Raw genomic sequence first — 13,235 nt, 5'->3', positions numbered from 1 at the left:
GTTAAGCTCACTGGCCTATAATTACCCGCTTTCTGCCTACCTGAGAGAGCGAGAGAGAACAGTTGAAAGCTAGTGATTTGAAACAAACCTGTTGGACTTTAACCTGGTGTTATAAGACTCCTCCCATGACAGTGCAATCTGCCCACCTGTACCTTCCAGACCCACTGTTACAGACTTCCTATTTACCTCTTCCCTGTCAAGGTGCTGTGACAACAAGATCTCCCCATTCGTTGGGTTTATTCTAAAATGCTGGTCAGGGTCACCATCTGTTATTGAATAGTGGATCATGTTGTTTAGGGGTCCATCTGTGTCAGTTGCTGTCACCTATTGGAAACATAAGAGAGAGAGAGAGAACAAGATGAGGGGTACGTAATGACTCATTTTATTGAATGAATGATGAATGACGAACATTCAGGTCTTCAGTCCTAACCGCAGTCTCTGGTTAGGATTCTAGTTTCAACGCAGGCCCATCCGACTGTAGATGACAATTTCATTATTTGGAACGAAGAGTGCAGTGATTATTTTTGTTTCATGACCTTCATTTCTGGGTGCGGGAGAGAGAGAGGGAGCCGGTGTGCAGCTTGTGAATCAGGTAAGTGTTTAAACTTACTCCCAGGTTCCAGCGGCCTTCATTTCCGGGAGCGGGAGAGAGAGAGGGAGCCGAACCGGTGCAGCTTGTGAAGCAGGTAAGTGTTTAAACTTACCCCCAGGTTCCAGCGGCCTTCATTTCCGGGAGTGGGAGAGAGCGAGGGAGCCGCAGTGCAGCTTGTGAAGCAGGTAAGTGTTTAAACTTACCCCCAGGTTCCAGCGGCCTTCATTTCCGGGAGCGGGAGAGAGAGAGGGAGCTGGTGTGCAGCTTGGGTATCAGGTAAGTGTTTAAACTTACCCCCAGTTTCCAGCGGCTTTCATTTCCGGGAGTGGGAGAGAGGGAGGCGGACCGGTGCAGCTTGTGAAGCAGGTAAGTGTTTAAACATACCCCCAGGTTCCAGCGGCCTTCATTTCCGGGAGCGGGAGAGAGAGAGAGGGAGCTGGTGTGCAGCTTGGGAATCAGGTAAGTGTTTAAACTTACCCCCAGGTTCCAGCGGCCTTCATTTCCGGGAGCAGAAGAGAGAGAGGGAGCCGGAGTGCAGCTTGTGAAGCAGGTAAGTGTTTAAACATACCCCCAGGTTCCAGCGGCCTTCATTTCCGGGAGCGGGAGAGAGAGAGGGATCTCCGGAGTGCAGCTTGGGAATCAGGTAGGTTCTGTATATAGGTTGGGCGGTTGCTAAACCCAAAACACTACACTTGTAGTGTCCCCCCACACTTCCACCTCCTCTAACCTAAGGGGTTTAGTGAATATAAGGTAAGCTCTTCTTTTCTTTTTTTTTCTTCTTCTTTCTTGTTTTATCTAGAGGGGATGGCAGTGAAGGCAGTGCAATGTTCCTCCTGCAGAATGTTTGAGGTGAGGGACACCGTCAGTGTCCCTGCTGATTTCATATGTGGCAAGTGCACCCATCTCCAGCTCCTCGGAAACCGTGTTAGGGAACTGGAGCTGGAGTTGGATGAACTTCGGATCATTCGGGAGGCAGGGGTAGTCATAGCTAGAAGCTTTAGGGATGTAGTTACTCCAAAGAATAAAGACAGATGGGTGACGGTGAGAGGGGCTGGGAGGAAGCAGTCAGTACAGGGATCCCCTGTGGTCGTTCCCCTGAATAACAAGTATACCGCTTTGGATACTGTTGGGGGGGATGACTTACCAGGGGTAAGCCATGGGGTACAGGTCTCTGGCATAGAGTCTGTCCCTGTTGTTCAGAAAGGAAGGGGGGAGAGGAGTAGAGCATTAGTCATTGGTGACTCTATAGTTAGGGTGATAGATAAGAGATTCTGTGGGAACGAGAGAGACTCGCAGTTGGTGTGTTGCCTCCCAGGTGCCAGGGTCCGTGATGTCTCGGATCGTGTTTTCGGGATCCTTAAGGGGGAGGGGGAGCAGCCCCAAGTCATGGTTCACATAGGCACCAACATCATAGGTAGGAAAAGGGATAGGGATGTAAGGCAGGAATTCAGGGAGCTAGGGTGGAAACTTCGATCGAGAACAAACAGAGTTATTATCTCTGGGTTGTTACCCGTGCCACGTGCTAGTGAGATGAGGAATAGGGAGAGAGAGCAGTTGAACACATGGCTACAGGGATGGTGCAGGAGGGAGGGTTTCAGATACCTGGATTATTGGGGCTCATTCTGGGGTAGGTGGGATCTCTACAAACGGGATGGTCCACACCTTGACCAGAGGGGTACTAATATCCTGGGGGGGAAATTTGCTAATGCTCTTCGGGAGGGTTTTAACTAGTTCAGCAGGGGCTTGGGAACCTGAATTGTAGCTCCAGTATACAGGAGGTTGAGAGTAGTGAGGTCAGGAGTAAGGTTTCAAAGTTGCAGGAATGTACCGGCAGGCAGGAAAGTGGTTTAAAGTGTGTCTACTTTAATGCCAGGAGCATCCAAAATAAGGTGGGGAACTTGCGGCATGGGTTGGTACCTGGGACTTTGATGATGTAGCCATTTCAGAGACATGGATAGAGCAGGGACAGGAATGGTTGTTACATGTGCCGGGGTTTAGATATTTCAGTAAGCTCAGAGAAGGTGGTATAAGAGGGGGAGGGGTGGCATTGTTAGTCAAGGGCAGTATTATGGTCGCAGAAAGGATGTTCGATGAGGACTCGTCTACTGAGGTGGTATGGGCTGAGGTCAGAAACAGGAAAGGAGAGGTCACCCTGTTAGGGGTTTTCTATAGGCCTCCGAAACGTTCCAGAGATGTAGAAGAAAGGATTGCAAAGGTGATTCTGGATAGGAGCGAAAGTAACAGGGTAGTTGTTATGGGGGACTTTAACTTTCCAAATATTGACTGGGAATGCTATAGTTCAAGCACGTTAGATGGGTCCTTTTTTGTCCAGTGTGTGCAATGAAAGGCGGGGCCATATTGGATTTGGTACTGGGTAATGAACCAGGACAGGTGTTAGATTTGGAGGTAGGAGCACTTTGGAGATAGTGACCACAATTCGATTACGTTTACTTTAGTGATGGAAAGGGATAGGTATATACCGCAGGGCAGGAGTTTTAGCTGGGGGAAAGGCAATTATGATGCGATAAGGCAAGACTTAGGATGCATAGGATGGGGAGGGAAACTGCAGGGGATGGGCACAATTGAAATGTGGAGCTGGTTCAAGGAATAGCTACTGCGTGTCCTTGATAAGTATTTCTCTGTCAGGCAGGGTGGAAGTGGTCGAGCGAGGGAACCATGGTTTACTAAAGTAGTTGAGTCACTTGTTAAGAGGAAGAAGGAGGCTTATGTAAAGATGAGACGTGAAGGTTCAGTTAAGGCGCTCGAGAGTTACAAGTTAGCTAGGAAGGACCTAAAGAGAGAGCTAAAAAGAACCAGGAGGGGGCATGAGAAGTCTTTGGCAGGTAGGATCAAGGATAACCCTAAAGCTTTCTATAGATATGTCAGGAATAAAAGAATGACTAGGGTAAGAGTGGGGCCAGTCAAGGACAGTAGTGGGAAGTTGTGCATGGCGTCTGGAGATAGGAGAGGTGATAAATGAATATTTTTTGTCAGTATTCACACTGGAAAAAGACAATGTTGTCGAGGAGAATACTGAGATACAGGCTACTAGACTAGAAGGGCTTGAGGTTCTTAAGGAGGAGGTGTTAGCAATTCTGGAAAGTGTGAAAATAGTTAAGTCCCCTGGGCCGGATGGGATTTATCCTAAGGATTCTATGGGAAGCTAGGGAGGAGATTGCTGAGCCTTTGGCTTTGATCTTTATGTCATCATTTTCTACAGGAATAGCGCCAGAAGACTGGAAGATAGCAAATGTTGTCCCCTTGTTCAAGAGGGGGAGTAGAGACAACCCCGGTAACTATAGACCAGTGAGCCTTACTTCTGTTGTGGGCAAAGTCTTGGAAAGGTTGATGAGAGATGTACAATCGTCTGGAAAGGAATAATTTAATTAGAGACAGTCACCATGGTTTTGTTAAGGGTAGGTCGTGCCTCACAGACCTTATTGAGTTCTTTGAGAAAGTGACCAAACAGGTGGACGAGGGTAAAACAGTTGATGTGATGTATATGGATTTCAGTAAAGCGTTTGATAAGGTTCCCCACGGTAGGCTATTGCAGAAAATACAGAGGCACGGGATTCAGGGTGATTTAGCAGTTTGGATCAGAAATTGGCTAGCTGGAAGAAGGCAAAGAGTGGTGGTTGATGGGAAATGTTCAGCCTGGAGTCCAGTTACTAGGGGTGTACCACAAGGATCTGTTTTGGGGCCACTGCTGTTTGTCATTTTTCCAAATGACCTGGAGGATGGCGTAGAAGGATGGGTGAGTAAATTTGCCGAAGACACTAAAGTCGGTGGAGTTGTGGACAGCGCGGAAGGATGTACCACGTTACAGAGGGACATAGATAAGCTGCAGAGCTGGGCTGAGAGGTGGTAAATGGAGTTTAATGCAGAAAAATGTGAGGTAATTCATTTTGGAAGGAATAACAGGAAGACAGAGTACTGGGCAAACGGTAAGATTCTTGGTAGTGTGGATGAGCAGAGATCTTGGTGTCCATGTACGTAGATCCCTGAAAGTTGCCACCCAGGTTGGGAGGGTTGTTAAGAAGGCATACGGTGTGTTAGCTTTTATTGGTAGAGGGATTGAGTTTCAGAGCCATGAGGTCATGTTGCAGCTGTACAAAACTCTGGTGCGGCCGCATTTGGAGTATTGTGTGCAGTTGTGGTCGCCGCATTATAGGATTGGAAAGGGTGCAGAGGAGATTTACCAGGATGTTGCCCGGTCTGGAGGGAAGATCTTATGAGGGAAGGCTGAGGGACTTGAGGTTATTTTCTTTTGAAAGAAGAAGGTTAAGAGGTGACTTAATTGAGGCTTTCAAGATGATCAGAGGATTAGATAGGGTGAACAATGAGAGCCTTTTTCCTCAGATGGTGATGTCGAGCACGAGGGGACACAGCTTTAAATTGAGGGTTGATAGATATAGGACAGATGTCAGAGGTAGGTTCTTTACTCAGAGAGTAGTACGGGCGTGGAATGCCCTGCCTGCAACAGTAGTGGACTCGCCAACATTAAGGGCATTTAAATGGTCATTGGATAAACATATGGATGATAAGGGAATAGTGTAGATGGGCTTTAGAGTGGTTTCAAAGGTCGGCGCAACATCGAGGGCCGAAGGGCCTGTACTGCGCTGTAATGTTCTATGTTCAAGGTAACTTTACATCACCATCAGAATGAAACATGAAACCTGTGCAACACACAGGACATAGTTTTGTGGGCTCCTAGTCAGATCTTACATACCTACACCACTTATCTTTACTTCCTATTAAAAATATCAACTTTGTTAGCCGAGTTAGTTAAATGTTGAACTACTTAACCATTAGCTCAGATAACATTGCAGGTGGGACCACTGAAACAATTGGCAGGTTGGGTGGAGAAGGTGTCCAAACGTTTCATCACCAGGGTGAATTGCAGTTATAACGTAAGCTGATTTTTGCAACACCAGTTTTGATTTTACTTCCCAGACTAATTACTATTTGGATAATAATAACAATGGCTATTTTTTTTTTTACTTACTTTAAGAACCAGTTCTCCATGTGGAGCATCTTCACTGATTTCAGCGCTGTACACGTTGTGGCTGAACTTGGGTGGGTTATCATTGACATCTGTGACAGTGATGATCACCGTTGTGCTGTCACTGAACAATGGTATTCCTTTCCGATTACCATCAACCGACAGGTAATACTCTTGGCAGGATTCATAGTCAAGGCTTCCATTTACATACATGGCTCCTGAACACAGAATTTGACATTGTTTTCACAAATGGTATATAAACAAAGCAAGAATAACATGTCGAGAACCATTACACATCTCTCAGGACTTCCCAAAGCAATATAATTAAGTATATATGTAGTGAAGTGCAAACACTAAGCTATGTAAGCTAACGCAACATCCATTTTAATCTTTCACAAGCAACTGATGTGAATCTACTAATCCACCTTTGGAGTCCATGTGAAGGAAGAATTTTACCAAGACAACTCAATCCTTTTCTCCAATAATTACTCCAGTATCTGCTTCTGCGATGGTTGTGTCGGCATCACAGACTAATATCCGTATTTCACTAACATTTGATATTTTTATTTCAATGCCAAAATTTCCTTTCCAGAAATTCAAAATCCCTGTTCGTTTTGGATGTCATCTGCTGAATGGTAAATCCTCATCTAAGGTTGATTTTAAGATGAACGCATAGGTGTGGTTGTGTAACCAGCTACCTGTCAGAGAATTTGATTACAGAACTTCAAGTTATTTGTTGGTGGATCATTTTGTTGCTAATACACACAATGTATAATTTTCAGGCACTGAACGCCATCTCCCATGGATCCTGGCATTGTTTCAATTCCAGGTGATTATCTTACAGTGATATGAAAAGATTCTGAGATTTCCCTAATGCGAGAACCATGCAGTCATCTGCAAATAGTTGCACCAGTTTTAACTTGTTAAGAAGGTCATTTATTAATCTTAAAAAGAATATAGGTTCCAACACAGTGCCCTGGATCACCCTGGTGAGGACATCTCTAGGAGAGGGTAAATCCCCATCAGACACCACTCTCTTTTCTGTCGATAGGGAATTTAAAAAAAAAATCCTTTTTTTTTAAATTTAGAGTATCCAATTCATTTTTTTCCAATTAAGGGGCAATTTAGCGTGGCCAATCCACCCACCCTGCGCATCTTTGGGTTGTGCGGGCGAAACCCACACAACCACGGGGAGAATGTGCAAACTCCACACGGACAGTGACCCAGAGCCGGGATCGAACCTGGGACCTCAGCACCATGAGGCAGCTGTGCTAACCACTAAGCCACCATGCTGCCCCCTGTTGATAGGGAATTGCCAGGGTCTGTCTAATAATGCCCCCAGGATTCCAGAGTAGTGAAGTTTGTGATAGAGTCATATAGCAAAGAAGAAGTCGTTTGACCCGTCGAGTCTGCACCAACAAAACTGCACTAAATCTACACTAATCCCATATTCCAGCACTTGACCCACAGTCTTTAATGACATTTCAAGTGCTTAACCATGTATTTTTCTAAAGTTGTGAGATTTCCCTCCTCTACTACCCTCCCATACAGTGCATTCTACACTCCCATAACCCTCTGGGACAAGATGTCTTTGCTCAAATCCCCTCTAAACCTCCTGCCCCTCACCATAAAACTATGCCCCCTTGTTATTGACCCTTCATCTACAGGGAACAAGGGCAGCACGGTGGAGCAATGGTTAGCATTGCTGCCTCATGGCGCTGAGGTCCCAGGTTCGATCCCGGCTCTGGGTCACTGTCCGTGTGGAGTTTGCACATTCTCCCTGTGTTTGCGTGGGTTTCGTCCCCACAACCAGGCTAGGTGGATTGGCCACGCTAAGTTGCCCCCTAATTGGAAAAAACAAATTGGATATTCTAAATTTATTTTTAAAATCTAAGGGGAACAGCTGCTTCCTATCTACCCTGCCCTTGCCCCTCATAATCTTACACCTCAATTAAGTCCCCCATCAGCCTTCTCTGCTCCAAAGAAAACAACCCAGGCCTATCCAGCCCTCTTCATAGCTCAAAGGCACCATCCTAACAACATCCTGGTGAATGTCCTCTGTAACCTCTCCAGTGCAATCACATCTTTCCTACAGTGAGGTAACTGTGGTGAGCCACGTATGGCTACGTAAGGCTATTGTCTATATGTTCACTATTGTTCTACTGTTCTATTAGTACTGTTATCTCCACTGTTGTATATATATATATATTGTTATTGATGTTCTGTTATTGGTTGTTGCTGTTGTACTGTTGGAATGTTATTATTGGTGCTGCTGTTGGCTCCGCCTGTGGCTCCGCCCAGCTGTGGAGGTATGAAGCCTGTTGATTTGGGGCAGTCTGGCAGTGCGGGAAGAGCTACAGGTCGGCACATATTTAGTTTATTAAAGCATCGGTTCACTGCTTCTCAGCGTCTCGTCTGAATTGATGTCTGTCAGTAACCTGAACTGTGCACAATACTCCAGCTGTGGTTTAACCAAAGTTTTGTACAGCTCCAACATAACCTCCCTGTCATGACTAATAAATGCAAGTGGCCTGCATGCCTTCTTAAATCCACTCTTCATCTGTCCTGCTGCTTTTAGCACGCCAATGCGGGATTTTGTCAAAGGCTTTTGAGAAATCTAGCATGGTTTTGTGAGTATCTTCATCTCTTTCAAGACTTGAAGCTTCAGTGACTGAACAGGTTGAAATAGAATAATTTTAACATCTTATTTGAGAGACAGCGGGTCTGCCAATTCACCCACCTCCTTTCCTTCACTGAGGTGGCAACAGGCAATAGGTGTCCAAGCCCTTAACAAGTTTGGGTATCCTACCCCACCAGCCCATGGCAGTTTTATTGAATTTTCCGATCTATTAGCCACATTTAAAATCAGTGATGCAATAAAGACCTGTGCAAGTTGAACATGCGGCATCTCAATAAGGCAAGAAAAAAAACACTTTGTGTTGGCGCAGGTCTTATTAGAACCAGTTTGAATATGACACTGGCACTTGGCTTCAAAGCATGTTCTGGTTTAAGTGGAAGGCAAGCAAGTTCTTGTCTAATGTTGGGATTATGTTCTGATATTTAATGTGTAGATATCCAGGGTAGTTCTCGTACGTGAAATGCCTGAGTATACTTAAATATCAATGATACAGTGATATACCATATACCAGTCCGTACACTTGTGTGACACAATGTTCTCTAGTGTATCAGCATATATCTTACCAGAATGAACTCCTGCATATACAATTTCTCACGAAATAGACAATGTCAATCTCTCTCAGTTATTGCATACCATCTATTCACAAGCCTTTCATTTGCTTGAGTCCCTTGGACGTTAATGAGAGCGAATGGGAAACTCACAGCAACTATCTGGTATATGTCCAGCAAGCCATGTATGCTTTCAGAACAAGAGAGATATAATTGTTACCTGTTTTGGAATCAATGCGAAACTTGCCGTGGTCATTGCCATTCGCGATGGTGTAAAGGATTTGTGCATCGTTAGTGACATCTCGTGTAAGTGCTGACACACTCAGAATCTGCAGCCCAATGTTCACATTCTCTGGGATGGTGGCAATGTACTCCCTTTGTATGAAGACAGGGATGAACTCTTCAATGCCTATGACTGAAACCACTACAGTGACAACTGAAGACAGCCTCTCCTGAAGGCCATGGTCTGTAGCCTGAACAATGAGGTTAAAAGCTTTCTGCTGCTCCTTGTACAAAGATTTTGCCAGATATATGACTCCTGAGATCTCATCAATGGAGAAATATTCATTTTCTGAGTTCAGTAAGGAATATGTGACCTCTGCACTGGCACCTGTTGATGGGAAAAACAAGATTAGAAAATAATGTGTGTCTACCCTATCATAAAGTTTAAACCAGGTAGGATAGTGGAGAGCTTGAGAATCCCTCCTGTGATGGTACTCTATTCGATACTCTACTTCCTCGACAGCGAACTACTTCGAAGCAAATCTATGTTGCAGGGACAGGAAGTCCACTAATGTCATTTGCGTCACCCCTACACCATCATTCTACGCAGCCAGAAGCCCTAATGCAGCAAGTCCATTTCATGTGTCCATTTAGATAAAGTAGCCCAGATGACCACTGGTGCTTTCCCCTTTGAGGGGGAGAGCTGACTGGTGGTGATTTAAACTGAGGATCACCACACCTCAGCTAGGGGCATGGTGGAGAAGGCTTCATGAGTAACCTCTAAACCTGTCGTGGATGTCAATATATTCCAGGGAACAGCAAATACCCACACTCCGAGAAAAGTCCATCACACATCTATCCACTTCAAATGGAAGAACATTAATTCCTTTTTGTCATGAAATCCCTTGAGAACAAGAACCAGTACCTTGTGTAATTACCGCTCCACCCACAGATCCCTGACCCACTGATTCTTCCCACAAATCCTGCAAAATTTCAGATCTGGTAAACCATCCACGAACAGTTTCCACAATCTACCGGCCACATCGCGCTCACGTTTTGACGGGATCTCGCAAGACATTGCGATCTGGACCCCGCCCATTGTGGATGGGATCAGTATGTGGCATATTAGAGCGAGTAGCTAGTCTCACTCTAATATGCAGCTTGCCTGATCAACCGGAGACGTTGGGAACGAACCCCTTCACCTCAGAGAGCTGAGACCACAAATGGGGACCAGGCAGAACGGCACTTGGGAGGGGTCACCTGGGGATCAGAGGCCCCAAGTGGTTAGCCTCTGAGCAGGGTGGCATGCTGGTACTACTGATGCCATCTGGGCAGCCTGGCACTGCCACCTGGGTGCCAGCCTGGCACTGCTGAGGTGGTCCTGCCAGGGAGCCAGGCTGGCATTGTGCCCATACCAGGGATCATACCGCGGAGTGTTTCAATGCTTTCCATGTTGCTTCAGACTTGCACCAACTCCAGGGGGCAGCACAGTGGTTAGCACTGATGCCTCATAGACCAGAGCCCCGAGTTCAATTCCGACCTTGGGTGACTAAGTGGAGTTTGCACATTCTCCGTGTCTGCATGGGTTTCCTCTGGGTGCTCTGGTTTTCCCCCCCACAGTCCATAGGTGCACAAGTTAGGTGCAGTGGCCATGCTAAATTGTTCCTTAGTGTCCAGGGATGAACAGGTTAGGTGGGTCTACGATGATAGGGCGGCATTGTGGGCCTGGGTGGGGTGTTCTCTCAGTACAGACTCGATGGGCTGAATGACCTCCTTCTGTACTGCGGGACTTTATGATAGAGTAGTTTGTGTCCTCCAGCTGATTGCAAGTTAGGTACCCAGCATAGCTAAAATTGTTTTTAAATACAGTACGGTTGTAAGTTAGGCTGGTTTACTGAAACAAAAACCTACCAAGTCGGCCACATCTTTCACAAATCACTCATAACTTTCAAAGAGTGTCAATAGCAGTAGGGGGATATCTGGGGCCCTTAACTCAACATCATGGCAGCATCAGACAAACTGCCAAGATGTACAAGAAAATTACTACACAACTTACCAACATCAGGATCCCTGGCATGGACGACCGCCACAGGTGTCTTAACAGTGGTGTTGTCAAAAACAGATACTGCATACTGGGATGCAGAAAACTTGGGAGCGTTGTCATTCACATCCTGTAATACAATGCTGATATCTGCCTCACAAAATAGACCACTCCCATCTGACGCTTTTGCAACCAGATTATACACAGCTTGGCTCTCTCGGTCCAAAATGCCAACGGTCATCAGTTCCCCTGAGGCAAGGAATAGAAGTAAGAGTCATTACAATGCAAATTGTCATTCAAATCCCTTACAGCTCTCTGTCAGTCAAGCGAGTTTGCCTACTGAATAGCTGAGACATGCCAAACAGGAAGGTCCAAGGTTAAATCCCCAGCCTGAGTTGAGCTTAACGAAACACAGTTGGGCTGGCGTTTGGCGTGTTACAGTTGGACTCGGGACTCATGGGTTACTAGGGATTTTTACTCATAACTACCATCCAGCTACCTGTGTTGGTAGTGTGTACGTGCGGTTGACAAATAAGAACAGGCGTCAACTCGGTTTTGATGCCACTTGCGTAAAAAACCCATTCAGCCTAAAAGTCTTGGCTCACACATGAATAATGACCACTTTACTGAGGTGCCAAAGGGTCACCATTGTCTGTAGAATTATACTTTTGGCCATATTGAAAAGAGCAGTGAAAAGAAAAATGTTGGAGCAAACTCATGATAAACCAGAAGGTTAATTATTTAGAAGCCTAGCAACAAATTTCTGAACTAACATTTTTTTTTTTGCTTGAGGATTAACTGACTGAATTTACTTCACCTTGGCCTGATTCTGTTATTTTTCTAAATATCTTTCCAATTAATGGGCAATCCACCCACCCCGCACATCTTTGGGTTGTGGGGGTGAGGAGATCCACACAGACACGGGGAGAATGTGCAAACTCCACACGAACAGTGACCCGGGTCCTGTAAACCACATAGCCAAATGCTTGGAACGAATATTGAAAAGATATTATTCAGTGTTGCGTAAACGTTGGCACAGTGTTAGAAAAACACCAATTAAAGTTAGCACTGAAAATATTAATCCAACGGAGGGCCATGAGGCAAGTTTCCACATTAATTAGGGAGTCTTTAATTCCATCTCACTATCTGCTGAGGGGATGGGGCTTGACTGTATGGCAGCATTGAATTTCGCTCCTGGATTGCTCGCATTATCACGACCCATTTTGGTTAAAGTGCAGAAGCTATTAAAAGAGAATAAACGTGAGAACAGCATAAAAAGGCAGAAAAGAAGCAATCAACAACTCCTGCAGCATCGTAACATGAAACTACCAGAATGGTAGAAGGCAACCTAATTGGACTTGGGTCCCTTTACCACTAGCATTTGCTATGTTTCTACCCCTTGACTTTGCTGTGAGGTTGTGCTCCAGCCAATGCTGTTAAGTAAAGTCATGACCACAGGCTGCTTTCCCTTTTGAGGAGGCGAGCTGGCTAGTGGTGATTTAACCTGAGGATCACCACACCTCAAGCAAGGGGCAAGGTTGAGAAGGCCTTCATGAATAACCTCAGCCAGTACAGGAAATGAATCTACACCATTGGCCTCGCTCTGCATCATAAACCAGCTGTCCAGCCAACTGGGCTAAACCAACCCACGGCAATGATGTTGTAAACTTTGCCTAGTAGCCATTAGCAACTTGAGACCCTTGACTAGCTCCAGGCTGTAGGGTTACATATCACTTTTCCATTTGTTATGGTTAAATACCACTGCACTATTAATATATAAACTTCAAACCAACTGTTTATTTTTTTACCTGTCTGTGGGTCGAGTCGAAACTTGTTTGCGCCTGGCCCGTGCAGAGTGTAAGTTATCTGTGCATTGATGCCAGCGTCAGAATCTTCTGCAGAAACCTTCAAAATGAACAGACCCCAAGGTGCCCCTTCTGAAATGACTTCAGTGTACACCAACTGTGGAAAGAATGGCCATTGTCAAAATAAAACAGATATTTGTTAGCAGTGACATAAGTGACAGACCGAAAGGGCGATTACTCTTCTGTTCAGCATGCATAAGCAGGCGTGTTGATGCCTGCTTCCTGCAATGTTTCCCTCTTTCAGGACATGTGATGTGAAAGCTGAAGGAGGGACTCACAACAACAAAGAGGAAGGTGACACCACTGTGTTCTCCAGAAGAGCATGTG

At 45.5% G+C, this 13,235-nt stretch overlaps 1 protein-coding gene across 1 annotated transcript in view; it reads right to left on the bottom strand.

Moving 5' to 3' along the window:
- The window catches only part of LOC140427095 (protocadherin Fat 1-like), a 212,507-nt gene that overhangs the window by 32,353 nt on the left and 166,919 nt on the right, over window positions 1-13,235 (bottom strand). The window contains exons 12-16 of the mRNA XM_072512608.1: window positions 12,852-13,005; window positions 11,059-11,292; window positions 9,001-9,390; window positions 5,598-5,812; window positions 187-324 (exon numbers count right to left, since the gene is read on the bottom strand). Coding sequence (XP_072368709.1) covers window positions 187-324; window positions 5,598-5,812; window positions 9,001-9,390; window positions 11,059-11,292; window positions 12,852-13,005 — 1,131 coding nt within the window. The remainder of the gene's footprint in view (window positions 1-186; window positions 325-5,597; window positions 5,813-9,000; window positions 9,391-11,058; window positions 11,293-12,851; window positions 13,006-13,235) is intronic.

Source organism: Scyliorhinus torazame, chromosome 7, assembly GCF_047496885.1.
Source record: "Scyliorhinus torazame isolate Kashiwa2021f chromosome 7, sScyTor2.1, whole genome shotgun sequence".
NCBI classification, from domain to species: Eukaryota; Metazoa; Chordata; class Chondrichthyes; order Carcharhiniformes; family Scyliorhinidae; genus Scyliorhinus; species Scyliorhinus torazame.
This window is presented reverse-complemented; position numbering and strand designations above follow the sequence as displayed.